Source organism: Tubulanus polymorphus, chromosome 1, assembly GCF_964204645.1.
Source record: "Tubulanus polymorphus chromosome 1, tnTubPoly1.2, whole genome shotgun sequence".
Taxonomy (NCBI): Eukaryota; Metazoa; Nemertea; class Palaeonemertea; order Tubulaniformes; family Tubulanidae; genus Tubulanus; species Tubulanus polymorphus.
In genome coordinates, this window is record NC_134025.1 from 29,434,599 (window position 1) to 29,455,852 (window position 21,254).

General features: G+C 39.6%; 1 protein-coding gene across 1 annotated transcript in view; it reads right to left on the reverse strand.

The window, feature by feature from the left end:
- Positions 1–793: 793 nt before the first annotated feature.
- LOC141906368 (metabotropic glutamate receptor 5-like) overlaps positions 794–21,254 on the reverse strand; it is a 36,549-nt gene continuing 16,088 nt past the window's right edge. The window contains exons 3-9 of the mRNA XM_074795620.1: positions 5,529–5,778; positions 5,103–5,338; positions 4,736–4,982; positions 4,461–4,644; positions 4,264–4,387; positions 3,136–4,045; positions 794–2,954 (exon numbers count right to left, since the gene is read on the reverse strand). Of these exons, the coding sequence (XP_074651721.1) occupies positions 1,559–2,954; positions 3,136–4,045; positions 4,264–4,387; positions 4,461–4,644; positions 4,736–4,982; positions 5,103–5,338; positions 5,529–5,778 (3,347 nt within the window). The 3' untranslated portion in view covers positions 794–1,558. The remainder of the gene's footprint in view (positions 2,955–3,135; positions 4,046–4,263; positions 4,388–4,460; positions 4,645–4,735; positions 4,983–5,102; positions 5,339–5,528; positions 5,779–21,254) is intronic.

Genomic DNA, 21,254 nt, shown 5'->3' on the forward strand with positions numbered 1-21,254 from the left:
CTGAATTCAGGAGCCTCTTCGGGACGCAATGTGTTCAGGTCTTGCGGTAACGTGATTTCGATCGAACGCGGAACACAATGAGTGATTGATACGGTGAAATCTCATTACAACAAACTTCAGGATACCAGAAGATAATTCGTTATATTCAGAATGAAATTATCAAAATTGTTCCATTAGGACCGAAATTCTAGGTTTGTAATAACTCTGAAATATCTGAAATCATTATGACGAGGTGCCATATGACGGATCCGAACACGATCTAGTTTTCAATCTATCAAAACAAAAAAAAAGAATGTGGCGTTTTTACTGATTTCAACAGCATGCATAGCTGCGACCACATCGAGACTACGTCTTGGCCTGCTTGACTCGAATCAGACCAGACCCGCTAATTAGAAAGCGCATTCACGTCATTCGCTCACTACTAAAACGATGCTGTGGCAAGTGAGGCGATTCACTTCCGGCACCAGTTGGCACCGAAATAATTTGACCCGCGTTAAATTGTGGCACGGGCCGGGTCCCGATAATTTGGTTGCGTGGGTTCGAACTTGGCCCGTCTCAACCAAGCATGGACACGAACCAAATTTGGCATTAGTAAAAAACACTGATGATTTGGGCTAATGAGACTATGTGTCCAATGTGACGGGTCGCATTTATCTCTTTCGGTGTGCACATTCGACGTAAAAGGTCAGCCGTACTGTAGACCTGTGAATCAGCGATTGCACGGCGAGTTTCATTTGTATAAAACAAATCAATGAAGTTTATTTAGTGATCATGAGAACTTTTCAAAGCAACGAACAATAAACTACTGGAGACATCATTTAATGACGTAATGGTAATAACCAGACAGATCGTAGGAGATTTTATAGATCTCGTTCTTCCTAGACATTTTACAAATATAAAAAACATGCCGATGATAATAACTTGAATAATTAATGAACAGTCAGATGAAAACATACACACAGCTCCACTTAATTAAGCCAAGGTGTTATACAGGCTGAAAAAATCTTTCATAAAATACACGTATATTTTTCGGGTTTGCAAGAAATGTCATATCGTTATATCAGATAAGTCATGAACTATGTGGGATAAATAGAACTGGAACTCGCTTTAACTTTGCTGAAAATCACACCATCGATATTCCTATCATTGACAATAATCATGGCGTTTTCTTATTGATTTCAGTGATTGGCATAAAACCAATATTCACTAATTACCAGATTTACGAACTAAGATTAGCACTTATTGTATAAAACGTATAACATTAACGAAAATGATAGAGTTTGGTGAAGAATAATTCTTTATGATGCTAGGAAGTTTTTAACGTCATGAAATGTCGAAATCAGGATTCGTATATCAACAGTTTATTTTTCTATTACGTTAAAAGCAAAATCAGACGCTTGAAATTGAAAATAAAATCGTCTAGTAATAAACAATAGTCTGAAAACTAACAGTGAAATTTAGATAGTACGATCAGTGAGGTGTAGGTTTTACGTATATGAAAATGCTTAGACTTTGAGCAGGAGAGGGTACAGCGACGATCAAATATCGATTCAGAAAATCATACGTCACTCGATTGAACAGAGCTCAGATCTAGTTTAATGCCTTTAGTTTGTAGATATTCACCGAACTGTTCGACGCTTTGTTCTTCTTCCTCCAATAACCTCAGATCGTTCAGCGACATTTCATCGGCCGATTGAGGAGGCGTTTCCGTCATGTCGCTATCCGTGCTGAGCATCGTATCCGGGCGAGGACGAATTGGTAGATGGCGCAGCGGTAGTGTCGACGGCATCGCCGGTACTTGATCAGCGACTGTAACGCGAGTCGTTATCGGTACCGGAGACACGCTTTCGATTTCCGCGACGCGAGAATTAGTGGAGGTATTGTCCATTATTTTTGAAGAGCGCGTGGATCGCAATGACAACGACGGGGACCGAGACGACGCGATGTCTTTATTCGAGTGTTTATTAGGTAACACGAGTCCGTGTGAAGGAGAACTGGTAGCGTTTGATGCGCTCGGTCGCGGGCTACTTTGTCTACGTTCGGGCAGAATCTGAGGTCCATTAGTTTTGAGATACCTGGTGGGCGAATTAGGAAAAGCTTTTATTCTAATCGGCCCTTTTGTAGGTCGATCTTGGAAATCAATCGGGGCTGGTGGTGGGTCAAAAAACGAATCGTAAAAGAAATCGTCGCAAATAGCGGCCGAATTGCGCCTGCTTCCGTCGTCCTCGATATCGTCGAGATCCGAGTCGAATAAACCGTGTTCTCTTAATAAAGGATGGTGTTCGGAATGATAGGTTTCTGGTGTTTTCAGACCAGGTGAATTAATCAGTATCTGCGGCTCTGTTTCGGAAACTGGCGGTGGATGAACGCGCAAACTCGCTTTACTCGACGTAACGCTAGAATTCAGACGCTGTTTAGACCTGCCTCCTGTACTAGTGTCATCGGTCCAGCTACTCGTAGGTTCGGCATGTTTTGCGGAGTGCCTCTTTCGAAGGCTTGCATTTGAGAGGTAGTAAGACTCGAAAAGCGAGTCGTCAGTTTGGCAGCTCATGTCATTGCGGTGGGCTCGTATTTTTGGTGATACTGAACGGGAACGATAAGGAGTTGGAACGTTTAGGTCATTAAACTCTCTATCCACGCTAGTACGTATAACAGGTCTAGGACTACCTGATATTTGTAAACCGGGTGTTCTTTGATGTCCGGCACCTGGAATATCGTGTAATGGAATGCCGTCGAACCGAGGTCGATTACAAATTTTCGGTGACAAACGGAATACATTTTGTTCGCTGCTGCTTCCCTTGATGAACGGTGATGATTTATTATGGTGATGACCCTGCTGCATTTCCGATTTAAAGCTCACTTTACCGCCTTTTCCAGTCTTTTCACGCCATTTATCTAATATGCTTTTCGTTTTCCAGAACGATATTGCCGTGTCCTCGAATGTCTTGTCTTGTCTGAAAAATTGAAAACAAAGAGTTCAGGAATCTTTTGCTCAAAGGTTGGTTAGTGTTAACTGTGGTGGACACATACGATTCTTATGCAATTACAGAATTATGTACCAACTTTTGAAGAAATAGTCCCTGAAGAAGTAAACACTGTCGTTTCTAAAACGAATGCGATTCGGTCGCTTCTTACCTTTCTACGCTGTCGTTTGAATTGTCATAAGATCTGTTTCCATAACTAAGCTGCGATCCGATATGGCACCTGATATCTCTTGATGTCGTGAACGCGCTTCGATTGTTTTTCTCAGGCTGACACAAGATTATGTATACTTTAGGGAAGAATAACAGAACAAGAGCGACCGTGGCGCTCAAACTAATGGCTATACACATAGTTATAACTTGATTATCGCTGCCAAAATATATCGGTACAAATGCTAACCATATTATGCACGTGGTGTACATAGTAAATCCTATGAATTTAGCTTCGTTGAAGTTTTCGGGAACGTTTCGCGTTCGGATAGCATACAACGTACACAACGCTATCAAAATCACATCGAACCCGAGCGGTACGATGATACCCATTTTGGTCGTATTGCACACGAGTCTAACACGCTTTTTGCCCGGATATTGTAACATCGAGTCGGCAGGTTCCAGTACTAACATAATCGTTATCACCGCACATTCGACTCCTATTATTATACAAGTGATCACGACTTGCGCCGATGAGCTCATGAATCGCGGTTTTCTAGTCATGATTTTCTTTTTGCTGCCCGCTAGAATTCTGGCGATTCGATTGGTTTTCGTCACCAGAGCTCCAAAAATCAACGAGAACGAAAATCCGGGAAGAATTCTGGAAATGTAGCAAGTTGTGATGGAAGGTTTGGCGATGAGGACATACGTGGTCGCGTAGGATATGATCAGTCCTATTAAGATAATGTAGGTAAGTTCTCTGGTGCTCGCCTTGACGACTGGTGTATCGTTATGACGTAGAAAACAAACAATTATACAGACTGTCGTGAAAATACCGATACAACTGAAAACCATAGCTATAACCGACTGCGTTTCGGTCCATTGTATATGTTCGATAGGAATCATAACGCACGCTGGAAGAAAAAAGGACAATTTCTTAGTGATGACATGAAACCTTCATTGGTGAACCTCTGTGAGCACTCCCGCTACAAACCGATAGATTTAAAAAGCAAATCTAAAGGCTCTTTGATTCAGATGATACTTAATATTATTTATTTTTGTAAATAAGATATCTGAGCTATATATAATATTAGATAAATTTATTTTTGTGTTCGTTGCGTTCGGATTGTACCTGTAAGATCTTTCGTAGGCCACCATCCCTTACTACAAGGACGACACGTGCTTTCATCTACTAAATATTCGTCATCTTTGCACGGGTTACAATCCCAACAACACGGTTTGGCTTGATTTATAACCTGCAAGAACCAACGAAACGGGTCATACAGAATAAAGAAGCGACTGCTAGACAACTGAAAAGCGCGATCTTACCTTTACTTGTCCTTTGGGACAGGGGCGACTACAGACAGAGACTACGCCTTCTCCGTTTCTATGCCAATAAATAGCAGATCTGTTCATAGTAAGATTCCTTCTATCCCATTGACCTACTTCTCTATAAATATACTTCACCGTTCCATTTTCCAGTCTTATCGGTCGAAAGTTCATAATATCGTACCTATAATATTTGATATTATCACTACGTCACTTCGATACTATCTTTCTTTTTCAAGATTTCATAATTTGTCCTTTGATATCTGCTGACTTACCTGCCTGGAGGGTCACCGTGACTATCAAACGTCAATACCTCGCCCGTGTAAGTAGTAAATGATACATTCATCAGATGTTCTTTCAGAATCGTGCCATTAATTGGCAGTAAACCGGGACATGTACCAATTTTACCCTTGCACACTGTTTGTTGCACGCTATGGAGGCCCAAAGCTAATGTCCAGATCGCGTTTACGACAAAGCCGAGTTTAGCATCTGGCACGTAACACGCCGACCGATCTTCGTGGCCTAAAAAAAAGTATGTAATGACACCACTGGTAATATGGTTATCACTTGTGTTGTTGATGACAGAGACACGGAAACAACCGAACACGTAAAGATAGACTTTGCATGCCATCAGTTATATACCTGTGCAGGATTTATTTCTGAACTTTTCCATGAAGTCCGGTCCCTTGATTGAACAGTTGAATGAATATTGCCAATATTCCTGAAACCATGGATTCCGCGAGTTGTTGAAAGGTCTCAGTGACATGAAACGTTTATCAAATCGTACAACTGGTGGCGAATGTAAACGTATTGAGAAACTTCCTTGAGCATATTCTTCAACACCTCTCACAACTTCGGGACGTACGTTCCAGCCATCACTTTCAAAATACAACGTATCGAATGTAACGAATAAATCAATCATGAAACAAATTTGTAGAATTTTTGGACATACGTAATAACCCGTTACAATTTAGGGTACAATCCTAGATTCGGAATTGATTTAAGAGTTGAACGTTTTCGTGAGATTGGCCCCGATTCACATGTAATCGGGTTCTTTTTTCGTATTACCTGCCAACAATGACGAAATGGTTTTTTATCCCTTTGACCTTAATCGCTCGGAAGAGACTTTTGACGGTGCGACCTTCACAGAAACAGACGACGACTTTAGCATTCTTATCTTCATAAAGCTTCTCGATAGCTTCGATATAGTCGTCTAGTTCTGCATTGTTAGCAATTTGAATCGAATCGGCGATACAAAATCCTTCGATTTCATTTGCCATTTTTTTGAACGTTTGCATTCCACTTTGGCCATAGTTACCTGAAAAACATTTACGGGATTATCCATTAGATAACTCAATCACTCGAATAGTTAGTTAGCTATAGTTCTCCATTTACCAATATTATTGCACGTTGAATTAGTTCATTCGTGAAATCATCGTAACTTTAACCATGGCTTCATGAATTTTTTATAAACATCTAACCATTACGACGCATAATAAGAAGGCTGAAGGCGAAGCGCACAAAGCGTATAATGAGTATAATACTGAATAAATCATGATTTGTGATCAATCAGTGCTAATCTACATTATAAATGAATGACGTATTTATCATGTGGACTCAAGGAGCTTATAAAAATGCCTGTGTATACAACTGATTCCATGACTCCATAGTGCATCACGAACCACGTTATAAGATCATTTTTCATATCTCTAATACCGAGGCATGAAAAATCAGATTGAGATGACTTCGGTAATGGAAAATATTCCTAGACCAGACCCGCATCTAACAAGCGAATAACGTTGTCAACGGGCTCGACGCTGTCAGATTCAATTTTTGTGGACAAAGATGACGTTCATCTCCAATTTTCCTGCGACAGAGCTTTACTTTCTGCAAACAAACAAGAGTCTGACGTAAAGTCTTCGACGGATATTTGCTGCTTTCAGATTTGCTTCAGTAGAAAGGAAATCCGTTACCGAGGCGAATACATGTCAAAAGTGTCACGAGTAAATACGATTTAGGCGAGAAAATATAGAATTATACCCGATTGTGACACATCAATTTCTCCATGATGAAGTAATCAGACATCGCACATTGATAACAATATCAAATGTGCAGTTGCGAGTCCCGATTCAGTGAAAAACGCCATTCTGCCCGTGCATATGACACAAAGGAAACCATCTTGGAAGTGCAGATGGCGTCGACTGGCAAACATAGGACGCTTAGTGTTTGTCGGGAAATATGAAACAATATTGTCACGCGTGCGACGGAATAAGAGAAGTAAATGCATAAAAAGAAAGATTGATACATTTTTTACTCATATCTGTTGTATATCGTGATTCGGTACGTTTTTATTTGTAGAAAGAAAGTTGTCGCACTTTTCGATTATTACTCGTATATGTTCCTCGCATTCCGCCACCAAATCCAAGTAGTTTCGCCAAATCCAATTGGTATCGGATACAATACGAAACTCATTACCCTAAAAGGCGATGCCGCAGAAGAATTAGCAGTTACATCAGTAACACATGCCTTGAAGCGGTGTCTTGTTATTAATTGAGCAAGCATCTGGGAACGTAAGTCTTGTGATGTCTTGTACGCTCGAATCATCCTAATCATTGACTACAAACAACATTAAACACATTCAACTCGTGTAAATCGTGTTTAATTCCTGTAATTTTGCACACTACTGAGGTTTAGGCGAAGATTTAATCAGCCAAACTCTGTCTCATTTGTTTGTTTTAATTACAACTTGACAGCACCATCCCCGATGACATGAGTATTAGCGACAAACTATACATCGACTACCGTTACAACAACAGTCTCTACAGCAATTTTCATCAAAATCTGATGTCGCATTCTCGCAGGACATACAGCTAGCAGGGTCCTCATTTTCGTCGGTTTAACTTCATCAACGTCAACACGGGTGAACCATTGATAAATGTAAGAGGGCTTGCTAAAGATAAACCACATTCTGACAATCGATTGAAATTCGTGTTGAAATTGATGGTATATATGGTTCGCTATTGTTTCCGATATCAACGTATTACGTATTTCTCAAAATTTGAAAACGTGTTCAGCTGCAAAATGCATTAAAAAATAAATGAAATGTTACTTTAGGTATTGAATAAATGGATAAGATGTATATATGCAAAGACTCGTGGATGCTTGAATCTATCGTCGACTTTCCTATAACGACACCCGTGGGGAAGGCAGATTATGTTCGCGCTAGTATAACCGTCAGATACCGTACCAACTTTTCTTATTTAAAGTGGACTAAAATGCCATCAACGGTGGTGATAAAATTTCTAGTCATTTGCTCAAATTCTCGTCAGTGATGTGTGCGTTCATTAAGACGCAATGCTCCGCTAAAGTCATGTTTTCACATGGCTGCTTCGATACACGATGCGTTTGTAGTCCATCTCGATCGAGCTGTTATAAAAGTAAAACATTTCTCAATTCGTGATGATAATTTTGAGTTTCTCGTTGTTTGCACCGCGGTCAATCCGGGATTGCGGCAAATATGTTTATAGAATAAATTTGAACGAGCGATATTTGCATTCTTTACGGCCAGGATTCGCTAAGACATCCGGTTTAACCACTGGAAAATCCTTCGGTGCGTGATCAAATACGCGTAATGATGCCTCACCAAACCCACGTGGGATATCAAACAAGGACATTCCCTTAATCTATCACCGAGTAGAAGTTCTTAAAGTCGACTGGTGAAGATGACTTTCAATAGGAAACACTTGTGTAGTAGAAGGCCTCGGAAACATACTACACAGTACGAGTAGAATGGTAATACAATTTGTACGATTGATTCTCCTACAACAGAAGGAATATCGGCCCTTTAAGTAATAGAATCCAGCAATACGATTACAAATACGAAACAATAGTCGCACTAGTAAGAATAGTAGTATTTCACTAATGAAGACTAATTGGAAAATGCAATTAAACTGTGACTGAGATACTAATATTTGCGTAAAGTTATCGGGTACATTGCCAGCCGACTTCAATATTGTCTATCAAATAATATTGGTCACATGGTTATTTTCTTCGTAGTTAGCTATAATAGTAACCTGGATGATTTGCTATAACACTAATTGGCTACAAGATTGTCACCAATAATGAAATATGAGCTGACAACCATCAAAACTAGAATCAGTAGCGCGCTGTAGAATCGTAATGTGGGAAAGCACTCTCCAGTTAGGAATTACGTGTTAAGAGGTCTAATGATAACCTATTTTTGCTAATAATATTCCAATTACTGCGGGCGGGAATATGAGAGAAATTTGCAATTTTCTCAGTGGTGGTGCACAGAAAAATGCAGAGAAGATTCATGCAGTGCAGACTGGTGCATACTAATATTCATGTAAATTATATATACATGCTAGAAGTACAGGGTAGTTGTCATATGCTAAAGCTATCTTTAAGAATATATCTTCATTATGTAATTGAAGATGAGATGAGGAACATTTCCTATTTTATTGTAAGAAATTCACACTTCCGAGACAATCATATGATATTGATATATCGTCTCTCTCAAATATATTAATTTTGATAAACATCTATTTTGACTTAACTGAAATACATTAAAGAATGTATGTTCCCAACATTAAAAAAGTATTAATGTAAATAGATATAGATTCTATTGCGAACCAGTTTCGATAACAACTGCTGTTTTATGAAACCCTGAATGTATCTGTGTGTCGTCCCTGTGTTTTGTTCTTTTTTTTTTGTTTTATCGCCATTTGTGTATATTTCATGTCAAGGCACATGCGTTTTACACGTTTTAACTGAATAAAGATTGAATTTGAATGTTATGAATTCAATATTACTTTCTCGCACGATTAGTCATAATTCGAATATGGTGCTACAGGCAAGCGCAATTCGATGGCAGGTTTCTGAGATGATTCACAACGTGATCAACGCGTATAAATATGTACGATGTTGTGTGGGAAAATAATGCTCCGTAAATCCACCTTCTTTCATTTATAAACGGAGATGTTTTTGTATTGTTTAAACATTGCCTCGACAATCAGGCGTTCGTTTTACGATCCGGCAACAAATTGCTTCGCAGAACACTCATAAAATTGCGACAATACCCGCTAACAAACGACCAATTGGCTTCGAATCGGACCACTAAATAGCCTAATAGCATTCTCTATGTGGAATCGATCCGGTGCTGGGTTGTACAACTGAAGAAGTATATGGTAATACCAATAACTGTCCTCTAGCACCTTATATGAGAGAAAAGCTAATCCATATTAAAGAGGAGGTTGCCCGTATATCGAGTTGTTGCAGAAAGTATATACCTACATTAGTTTCTAAATCGGTTTTCGTTATTATCATGATTAATAGCTATATGTACGAGCTTTTTGATGTTTGCTCTAGGCATCAAGAATGCGAAAAACGGTATTTTTGCGATAGCTTCAAAATCATGAGCTTTGCGCTGTTTGCTCCTGAAATACGTGTTATATCCGCCGTATTGAATTGCAGCGGTATACATGCGCTGAAATATTTTGACTCATCGCTTCATAGGTAGCGGTGTCTACAAAATGAAATGAAATTTCACCGTTACAATACGAGTAATATCGGATTGAAATATATGTATATTTACAATCTGTTAACAGATATGATATGTCCGTTCCATAACGTGGACAGCAAATTTGCATTTGAAAAGGACCCGTGAGAATCGGAGCAGTTGATATTATAGAATCACTGATTTCCTTTAGGATTACATCATTAAGCTCCATGTAATTATGGCTCGCGTTGTCTTGTAAATAGCTGATATTATTTATGACATGATAGGGACCTGTACAGGATTATGTACTGATGTCGCTTGCAGCGATGAAGGACGTTCTTGCTCTTATAATGCGCGTCTTACTTTACGCAGTGACGACAAATCTGCCTTCGAGTGTAATTGTGGCCCAAGTGGGTAACGTGTCGAACAACTTTATGATCAAGAGCACAAGCGTGCGAAAGTTGAACTTGTTGAACCGTTGTTTAAGTTGAAGATTTACAACAATCTTACACTGAATCCATTATTCCGTGAAAGGGGAATCAACGCTGGATGAGTCTACCCTCTTCTATCATACCACTAACATGACATAAATTTAAATTTAACCAAGTCTGGACTAAAATGCTAAAAACACTTGTTCAAACCGCTGGGAATCGTAACCGAAATTCTCCAATAACACAAACAATTCAACAAATGAATAATTCAGATATGAATTTGTGATTTATGTTTCACGGATGGTTAATTCGTATGTGTCATAATACCGAACTAATTAGTCCGATGGTGATACCAGAGTCTGTTGAACAGGCTACGAACGCCGGACAAAATTAGTATCAAACACAATCGTCAAATGTTGATCGATGATTAGGAAGATCTATTATCGGAACTGATGTTGACGCAGCCGAAAGTGATACAGGGTCGTTAGCTCGATGCTGGACTGATAAGATGGATGATCTTCCGATATAATGACCAATGTCCACATCTCCCACGAATGGTGCCACTTTCATCGCGATAATGAACGTCACTTCAGATGCAATAAAGGAGGCTTTACGGATTTTTGGATTTTCGGCCAGATAGGCAAAAAGTCATCGGTTTGGAAAGGTTATTTCTTAGGTTTTCTGTTGGCAAATAAGCGTTGATTCCTGCACAGAAACGAACGCGGTATAATTGAAAGCGATGATGATTGGTTCGACGAGGTCAAACTATTCCCTGTCAACGCCATACAACCTATCTATATACTGGATCTTATACGATATAAACTACAGAATCATTTGATTTCCATAACACCAAGAGATGAGCATAATCAGAAAGATCGAAATCTTAATTAAAATAGATTCACCAGAGTGGACATCTTCAGTTCTAATTAATCAACATATGATCTACCGCATAGCGAAGTCATAGTTTAACATCGGAGGTAATCTCCATCAATCTTTAAGAGTACTTATTGGCCTGCGACCAGTCATCGGTGAAAAGCCATCAGTAATGTATCACTCGTCTCCCTCCACTGTTCGCTCGAGTAGAGGATGACACTATTCACCACGACACGAACACGTGGTGAGTAAATTATCGTCCCGTGAGACCGGAAACGGGCACTGATCCGATAAATATTGATGGTGACACTCATTTCGACATTGGTCAACGAAATAGGATCTGGCGAACCCGTGACACCTGTTCTTGATGAAGTCGTCTCTGACACGTTATGAGCGACCGTTTGTCTTATTCTGTCGTTGATTGCGGAGGTTTTGCGCTGCAGGTTATTACCCACTCCAAACCCACTAGGGAATTAATTGGCTTTCCTATACTGTCCCTTTTATTCCAATCACGTACAAATATGCGTCGACTGGTATTAGATATAACAATATTGGTGTATGAATTATAATATGTTTTTAATACACATTCTGTCTCTCTCTCCCAAACACCGCTGATGCTTCCCGTAATATTTTCCGTTTGGTCGTACAGTTATAACTCATCGTAGCGTATGTATTGACATTCGAATATAGATCGCATTATCAAAGTTTCACTTCTTAGATCCTTCTGAAGATCATTGAAGCATCATTATTAATTAGCCAAATCAATGAATTCTCGCTCGGCTGATCGACGTACAAAAGACGTCGAATTAACGCTTAATTCCGTACAGAATCTTCGCACAAAAGGCGGTATATACCGTCACCATGTGTTAAACGTCATACCTCTCCATTTAATCATAAGAAGGAGTGGTTTGCGAGGCGGGTATTCATTCACAAACTGGCTGTAATTAATAAAGACGATCCTTTATTGAATTGTTGGCGAGGTGAACCTGTTTAAATAGACACACGGCTAAGTCTCCGCTGAAATGTGATACGCCGCGCATTCAGTTCGCAGCAAGACGGACAGAAATTTCATATCTCATTCTTCGAAACGATAGTTTCGACAAACGCTTTTAGTGGTTACCCATTTCAATAACATTCTCCATTCCATCCAATTATAATATCAGGTTCGAATTCCTGGCAATGAATTTTATTTTTTTCAGTTTCTATAATTCCCTTCGATTTGAATGTAAAAGATACAGAAAAACTATTGCCATATCTGTTTTAGAATCACTAAATGCTCAGAAAACTATCCTTTTTCAGATTTTCTTTAGGGATGGCCAAAATCCCACTTAAAATGACTAATACCTCAGTACTGATTAGCACTTTCATGTACATATGGCGTACTGTTTTATGACCTCCGAAATCTACAGTTGACTCCACACAAAATCCGAATCACACCACCTCGACAGAAAGGAGGTTTCGGACTCTCCAAAAGGTCACGTGACCAATAATAGAGTACGATTGGAGGCAAACGGATTCTCCGATCTGATAAAAGAGTTCACCCCTCAGTCCCCAATTCTAAATTCCTGAATCTCCTCCTGCAAATATGGCGTTCATGAAAGCGTCATGGCGGCATGGTATGGCTGTAAGAATTTAGCATAAACAATGCACTTTTTTATTCCATGTTCGTGACTAGTAGTCCGGTTAATTGCCCCAAGCGCATCTTTCCACATTTCAAATTATGCTGAAATTACTACGCGCCGCCATTTGAACGACGTCTACTAAACTGCAATAGACTTTCCGTAATGGTTGCCTTTCCCTGAGCACGGAACTGAAAAAAGAACTTCTTATGCGTAGTTGACAACTTCGTTCCCCCACGAGAGAGCGGTAAAGTACTAGATTCAGTCTGACAACACCTGCCCCGAGATCCCAGTGGCAACATGACTTAAAGGAACGCGCACCTGATCCGACATATAGAAATTTAATTAACTATAAAAAAGAGTTGTAGCTAGTTTGTCTCTGGTAATCATACGGCGATAGAAAAGGCATCTATCATAAGTTGCTTTTTTTTAAAAATCTACGTTTATCGATTTTTCGACACTTTCTATAAGCGAGACGCGCGAAAACGAGTATATCACGTAAAAGGATAATTATTCCGTAAATTTCCGATAATGATGTAAGATTGTTTTCGAGCGCATCGCGAAAAATTACGCACAATGCCTGATTTACCGGCGGCTGAGAGAGGAATACCCCGCCGTCGCATTACAGCAGCGATATTAAAAGCGCTGAAGCCAGAAAACGTTTTTCTCTTGGCGCTCAAGGGCCTTTATATGGCGTGTAAAAACCGGCGAGCGATCTAGCGTGAAATTAGCCCAAAACAGTTACCTGAAATCTTCTTCTGCAAGTGACATCGTGTATTGTCAATGAAAGCGCAGATGATAAACTCAAGAGTTTCTGCTCTCTCTCTTTTTACGAGTTCATTTAAAAGCTTTGACGTGGCAATTTGTCTATTCTTTTTAAACTGTTACTGAGCGTTTTTCGAATCGGTGTCTGGTTTGAGAGGCCACGTGACGAGACTGCATTATATTACGACATCAGATTTAGATGTCACGAAGCCGTGAGATGACGCCATACTAATGGTAAACAATATGACTGAAAGATTGGAGATGCTGAAATAGTGGAACATGGAATATACTGATCATTGACACAGTCAACATAAACTGGTGCAACGTGGACATTGGCCGATAAGAAATTGTCCTAATGACCCAGTTCCACAGTTGTGAGTTAAGATTTGACTAACAGTAACTAATTTGAACTAAGAGTTAACTCTAACTCACGACATATTTTCACAACACGGAAAGTGTATTTCATCAATATCAAAAATTATTACATTCCACCAACACGAAATTGACTCACCAACTTGGATTGGAATCACCAACATGCAAAATAATAGATATTCTGTTTTATAATCAATTTTTATGTTGATCAATTTCGGAATGCGATTAATTGTATCAAATTCATGTCGGCTTTTGTAATTTATAAACAACTTAATGTTATGTAAGGCAAGTCTACAGCGATGGGCAAGCAAATAACTATGACGTCACATGCACGGCTTCGCGTTTTAAGGCTCGTGCTAAGAATCACCAAGTTTTTCTTCAATGCGATAATGGTTCCTAAACTGGTGAAATGGTAATGGGGATGTCGAAACTGCTGACATGTTATCGCGATAGTGTCGTAACTGCGATTAACGCCACTCACTGTTTTCTGAATGAATTTGAATCTTCCCAATGTAATCGTTCGGCTCTAGATCAACTAATCGCATCATCGAACTAGAAGCCTAAATCTCGGAAATCTGTTCGAACCCGGAAATTAAAAAATGACAGCATGTGATATATCGAACTGACACGGTTGTAACGGCCACGAGTAATAGCATTCTCTGACCATTGGCGGTAATTGCATCGCGCATCGTCATTTCCGCTAACGACTGATGGTTGTAACTGAATTTAAATTTCAGACATGACGCTTCCCGGAACTAAAAACGACAAATCTAACGGTCTAATGGTGTTATTCAGTGACGATATACGGACACACTACATTTAACTCGCGAATGATGTATCAGATTTTTACTATAAGAAAGCATGGCATTTGCCGACTGGACAAAGACGAGCAATCCATTTCTTTACTTAACAACTACTCTCAGTAATGGATACCTTTTCTTAACAAACGTTACAAAAATATTTTTTGTATGAATAGTGTGTGAGTCGATGTGCACTACGTCATCGATATTGGCGTTTCAAAATAACATTCAAGGCAGGTTACACTTTCAAGTTAGTTTTCTTACGACGCGTTGCTGTCAGACGGCAGTAATCAAACCGGTTTCGATAAACGAGATGAGACGAAAAAAAAACGTTTTCGATCAATCGACCAACAAGATACAACAAACGACATACTGTGTTGTGTTATCGCTGTTAATCGTAGCGATGATTATAGATAATCGTTAAGGATGAGATACGTGTGCCATTAAGTACTTGTTCGCCTGGTCACACAGGACGGTCGCATATTGCCGATACAATACAATAAATAGGTTAATGATTGAGTACGGGGCTCTTTGGTAAATTATAGAAAGTTACCCGATGTATATAAACGATAATTAATGATAGAGGGCAAATATTTGATAGAGTTCTGCATTCGGATGAACACTCGACCAATTAGTTACAAACAGTCGGCTTATGAAAAACAAAACTTTGATCGACTCGAGAATGCGCTCTGCCGCAATGCGATACTCCAGTCATGTTATACTGCTAATGATATCATTTTGAACTTAAGCGAACAAATTTTTAACTTAAGTCCTCAACAAGTGAAGTCCCTAAAAACTGAATAGAAGAACTAATTTGAACGTTTATTGATACCTTGAAAACGATACCATTGGCCACGTTTCGGTGGTTATGCATATCGATAATTTGATTTAATTGGATTGAATTGAAGAAAATGGAGACCGGACACCAGACTAGCTCCAATATTGACGACGTATGCACGCACTTCGACTCACGCACTACCCCTTCATTAACGCACAGTAGTGACTAAGTATTGAGGATATTTTTCATGATATTCACGACGTCAAAAAGCCCTATCAGAGGAAAGTAATATTCAAAACGTATGAGCTAGGTATATTCTCAAGCTGACGAGTTACAAATGTTTTAAGCCGGGCGTAGGTCGACCTTGCGACGCGATGCGATCGTCGCGTTGCGTCACACAAGTGGCCGCGCAAGTCGGTTGCGACGCGATTGTCAGCGACTGTATGCGACTAGTTGCTGCCAGTCGCAAGAGCGCGTAGACGTTCATTTTCTGGTAACTTCAAAAAGTGTCGCAGCACGATCGATCCCTTCACGGCGAGACATCGTTAACATTTATACGACTTCTAATGATGACAAGAAGAGTTTCAGGTCGGAAGATTTACCGCTTCTTACGGGTAATTAAAATTCTCATTACATTTTCTAAGACGCGACTAATTGGTGGTATACGATAGATGAAACATGTCCCATCGGATATCGAGAAAAACAGACGCGCTGCACCGAATACTACGTGCTCGGGATGTAATCGACTTAAGAAGAATTCATCCAAGGTTTTACCGCTTCCCGTTCCGTGATGTGGTTTACTTGTAACTTCAGTAAAAAGCACAGTAATAAAGAATTCTGACATAGATATTAACCTTCACTTGCTGCTATCTCATCGGTATGGAAAGCATGTTCGCTTCGCGGTTGTTCGGCGAGCTGAACACAGATGTTTCGGATGCGCTTTTCACCGAGATTCTCCTATGGTTAGCTATAAAATTACTTTTGCATAGCTTGATTCTGCCGTGAAATTGAGTTTATCTTTAAGGTTAAACGGATCCCGCAACGACGGCCTGAGATAATGTAATATGCGTTCGTATTTCGAGAATAAAGTACGTTAAAATGGGCCAATAACACTTGTACCTTATCACCTACACACTAAATACTTATGCCGAATAGATTATGAAGCTCAGAAATGTGCAACTGCTTCAAAACACTAAAGAAAATACTAGAAAGTGAACTCCAAATCAGAATGGATGGATGTTTACGGAATTTGGACACGTTTTTCACGTGGGAGCTCGAATAAAACATTGATAATTCTGTTAGAGCTAAGCTTCACCAGGTCTATCCATCTAACCGGGAACCGTCTTAACGGGCAAAACAAAAACGTCCGTTCGGCGTGTATAGCGGTTTAGTGGTTAGATGCTTAAATGGCTAGCGGTCCCAGGTTTTAATCTGGGTTTAGCTGCAATAATCTCTTTGAAGATGATATCTTTTTGGTGGTAAAATTTTCTATTTTTCTCTGGGTATACGGGTCTGTGTGGACGACGTTAGGTATTTTTATTTACAAGATTCACTGAATAAAATGTACGGTATTTAAAATTGCCGCATGATTTGCCTCGGCGCTCCAGTAGCGCTTTTCCGCTTTCCCGCGCTTTCCGCGCCTGCGCGAACGCGTGACTCAAAAATCTAAAATTGCTTATCGAAGTAAAATCTCTAATACTCGGTGAGAAGTTGTAAGTTCATCAATCTATTTCAATGAATTCTTTCATATATATGATTTAAAATGGTTTACATAAAATTAGGTTATTCAAAATAATTTTGAAACATATGTTTCAGATTTGAATGTAAACCATACCGCATACGAGCCCGAATATAGTGTGTTCAATACGAAATATCGCCCATCACCGGGTACCATAACAATAACAGTCGTTTGGGATAATCTTTATGTTTGAAAGAATTGATAGCGATGCTTCAAAACTTTATATGTTGATAATCGACGGACGCTTTTTTATACTTATTGGAAAGTTCGCCATGATATGACGCATAAAAGACAACAGTCTATGTTTTATGATATAACGCATAACGGCGGTGTTCATTATCCTCGGGATATATTTACTATAGTAATGATAAAAGTGTTGCCATTAATTGGCGTTAAGGGTCTAATCTAACTCGTACGTCCTGGTGGTGTTTATTAAGAACACTGCCAGAAGTGCAACTCATTAGTGTCCGTTTTCATAGAAATGCCTCCGGTGTGAACAATTATCGTGTTGAGATTCATCGATTCTCGACCGAGTTAAAAGTAACCCGATTTCTACGTACGTTGTCGCACACGAGTCCGACGAGTCAGTCCATCGTCCGCGTCGTAGCGTGCACCATTCATTACGAAAAAAACTGCCTCAGCGCATTTGAAAAAGAAGTTTTTTTTTCGTGCGCGCGTAAGCCGTGACGAGTTTGAGATACGTGCATTGATTCATTGATAATTCGATGATCAGATCGGTATTAAAACTACGTATCAACGCGTAATGGGCTGTATTAATAAAGCGATAATACTATATGACGCCAATAAGCGGCATAATTGTATTTTACGGGTCGTTCCGTAGCGCAGGTAATTATATCCGGTATTACCGTACAGCTTCATCATCTACACTTTTTATCATTTATTGATCACAAAGGCCGCAGAAACTTGCGCCGTAATTAAAATCCATGTCAAAAGCAAAAGAACGCCGGGTATATTTTATGAATAGAGCTCGGAGTTGGGGTTAAGAAATCTCTCTTATTATCGGTCTCTATAAACGAAAGTTTTTACAACTCTCTCATTTTCAATTGGCTTCTAATTTCGCGTTGCTCTTCGAACGGAAATGAACTCGAAGAAAGTTCTACGTCGCGTTCGCTTTTATTCGATGCATAACTAATCGTGCGTCTCGTGTATTGAAAAAATAAAAACAAATATTAACGTTCCAGTCACGGAGAATTTAAATCGCCTGAAATTATCAACTAATTTCGAAATAATGCGGAGGATGGCTGATACTTTCTGCCGAGTTAAAAGCCATGAATAAGTCATGTAAAATGATCTACAGCGACAGAATGAAATCATTAGAAAGAGTTTTACAACAATTGCAGACCGGTATTCAGACTAGAATGTAGGCACGTTTACAGCGGTATCATCCACGTCACTAATTGGTTCGTGTTTATCGTCATACGTAGAAAGAAGGAGACATCCTCTCTTTCTCCGTGCTGTTCGTGTCACATAAAAAAATACTACCGACATCATCTCGTGTTATAACCAGTGATCCCTTCAATGAAGTGGTCACCGACTCATTACCCGACCTTCTTTACATAATGCAGAGCTGTAAGGACCGCATTGTTGCGTGGTCTAGCCGTGATCATCACACTGGCATTTTAGAACCGAGCCAAATTTGGCCCATGCTCATGTCAACCGTTCACAGGGTTGTTAAATGAGTCGTGCCTGTTTGATACGGGCGCGCACGATTGCTAACTGGTTTCCGAACTGACTCGCCTAACTTACCACAGTTCAGTAACGAGTTAGTGATCTATATGTGAACGCGCATTCTAATTAGACACGGGTCTTATTTGACCCCGATTTGACCCGGATCAAAATCGTTTCCGTCTGATTGCGGCTATAAATACCGTATTGCTTACGTTCTTTCTATTGCGCGATCGTTTTATCTCCGTCAGTAGCGCTTTTTACTTGTGAAGTCACAACATGTCTCTCGGGTCACAAGCTACGAATTAAATTGCTCGATATTTTTAGGAACTGACTGTCCTCCAATCTGCGATGATTTAGTCTTCGCCTTTTATTCATTTCTCTGGCGCTACTAACGAAGAACGATCCAAGCCGTAATTGATGAGATATTTAAGCTTCACACGGAATTTCTAACTGCAGCTCGACAGAGAAATTCATCATTCAAAGGCAAAAAGTAAATTCCACAGCGTTGCTGGATTAGCTTTTATGATTAGAATGTGACTCGTGTTTTTCAACGTCGCTTCCGCGAGAGATGTAAATGATTCAGGGACTTTATTAAAACTGCGGCAGCAGAGTTTGAGCTCTCATCTTCTTTAACACTTCCTGCTGAGCAGCAATTCTAAGCTTTTAACCACGGATAGAGACGCATCTCCATTATCTTCAGCTTATAGTGTCACTGACTCCATGCCGATTGCATTTTTTATTTTTAGGGAATTATCAATGAGATTTAATAACGTATGATTATAGCTATTCACAGCGCGGTAGTATATATAGATAGGAAATGTACTTTCTTGATAAAATGAACTATTAACAATCAAATGTGCTCTCCAGAAACCGGTGGTGACCAGAGATCTTCTAGGCTTGCTTTTGAAAGCAAAGCGGGGAGAGGGTCAATATCACGGAGGGTACGGGTGGGGAATTCCACACGATGGGTGCAAATGTGCCAAATAAATGACTTCAGACGACATGATCTAACGAGGATTCGCTGTGAGTGTTCGGATTGGTCTGTAAACTGTTGAGAGGCTGGAAAGGTAGAATATTTACTATATGTAAAATTGCGTAAACGTAACTCTCTACTTGTTCGTAGAATCATTAGATTAACAACGTAATGAATGTCAGAAATTTTACGGTAACGGTGACGTTGAACGCAGGCGTACGTACATACGAGTAACCAGAAGTTTCGGTAATTTCCCAGACTACCGAGAGCATCGTAAATTCGAATTAAGTACGACGGCGAATGGTTGATGTCAATTCCTATCAATTATCGGAAGTTTGTTGGAGGCTGTGATCCCGGGAGATCAAATTCCTATACGTTTTTAGGTTTATGTGTGAAAATGTGACAGTGACACATTACACGACGCAAATGAATAAATATTACGCATAAATCAAAAACATGCCGTTAAAATTAGCTTAGAAGTACCGATAATGATTTTGACAGCTAAAAATTGCAATTATGTTGTTATAAATGAAAAATCTATTATTAATCATTTCATAATCAGAACGAGCGGCTATTTGACAGAAATACAAAACAATCATTTCGTTTCATTCGACAATCCATACGCGTGATAAAAACTCAATGTTACCGATATTCAAGTAAACCGTTCGCACTATCAGTAGTTAGTCCGTTCTGATTTGGCTCGTACCTGGAATTTGCCAATTTAGAACGAACCAAATCAATGCCGAGAGTTCACATACGTTGTAATCACTGGTCCAGAGACGCAGGCAATAAAAGCATCTCTAACACAGAGGAAATGGTTCGTTCTGAACCCTTTTTACGAACGGACCGGGATCGATCTTTTGATCGGTCTGAGCGCTGATAAAGAACCGATTTAGAACGGACTTTTCCCAAGAGTGACGCTTGGTCCGTTCCAAATTTGATCCGACTCGAATATAACGTACGTATTGAATGTGGAGGTAAACTCGACAAAAATATTTTCAACGAGAGAATGACATGAAACTGTTTTTATTTTAGTCACAAAACACATCAAAATATATACGAAACACGGCGTATCAGTATAATTGTAGAAACGAGAATGTAAAGCTGGGTTAGTGCTAGACGCGGTAATGATGCGATGACCATCATGTGCATGACTGGACTTCATTATCGCCTGAACTCCACCAGTGAATTACTCAATGGGATAACCTCAAGTCCACTAGTGAATTGTATCATCAGAT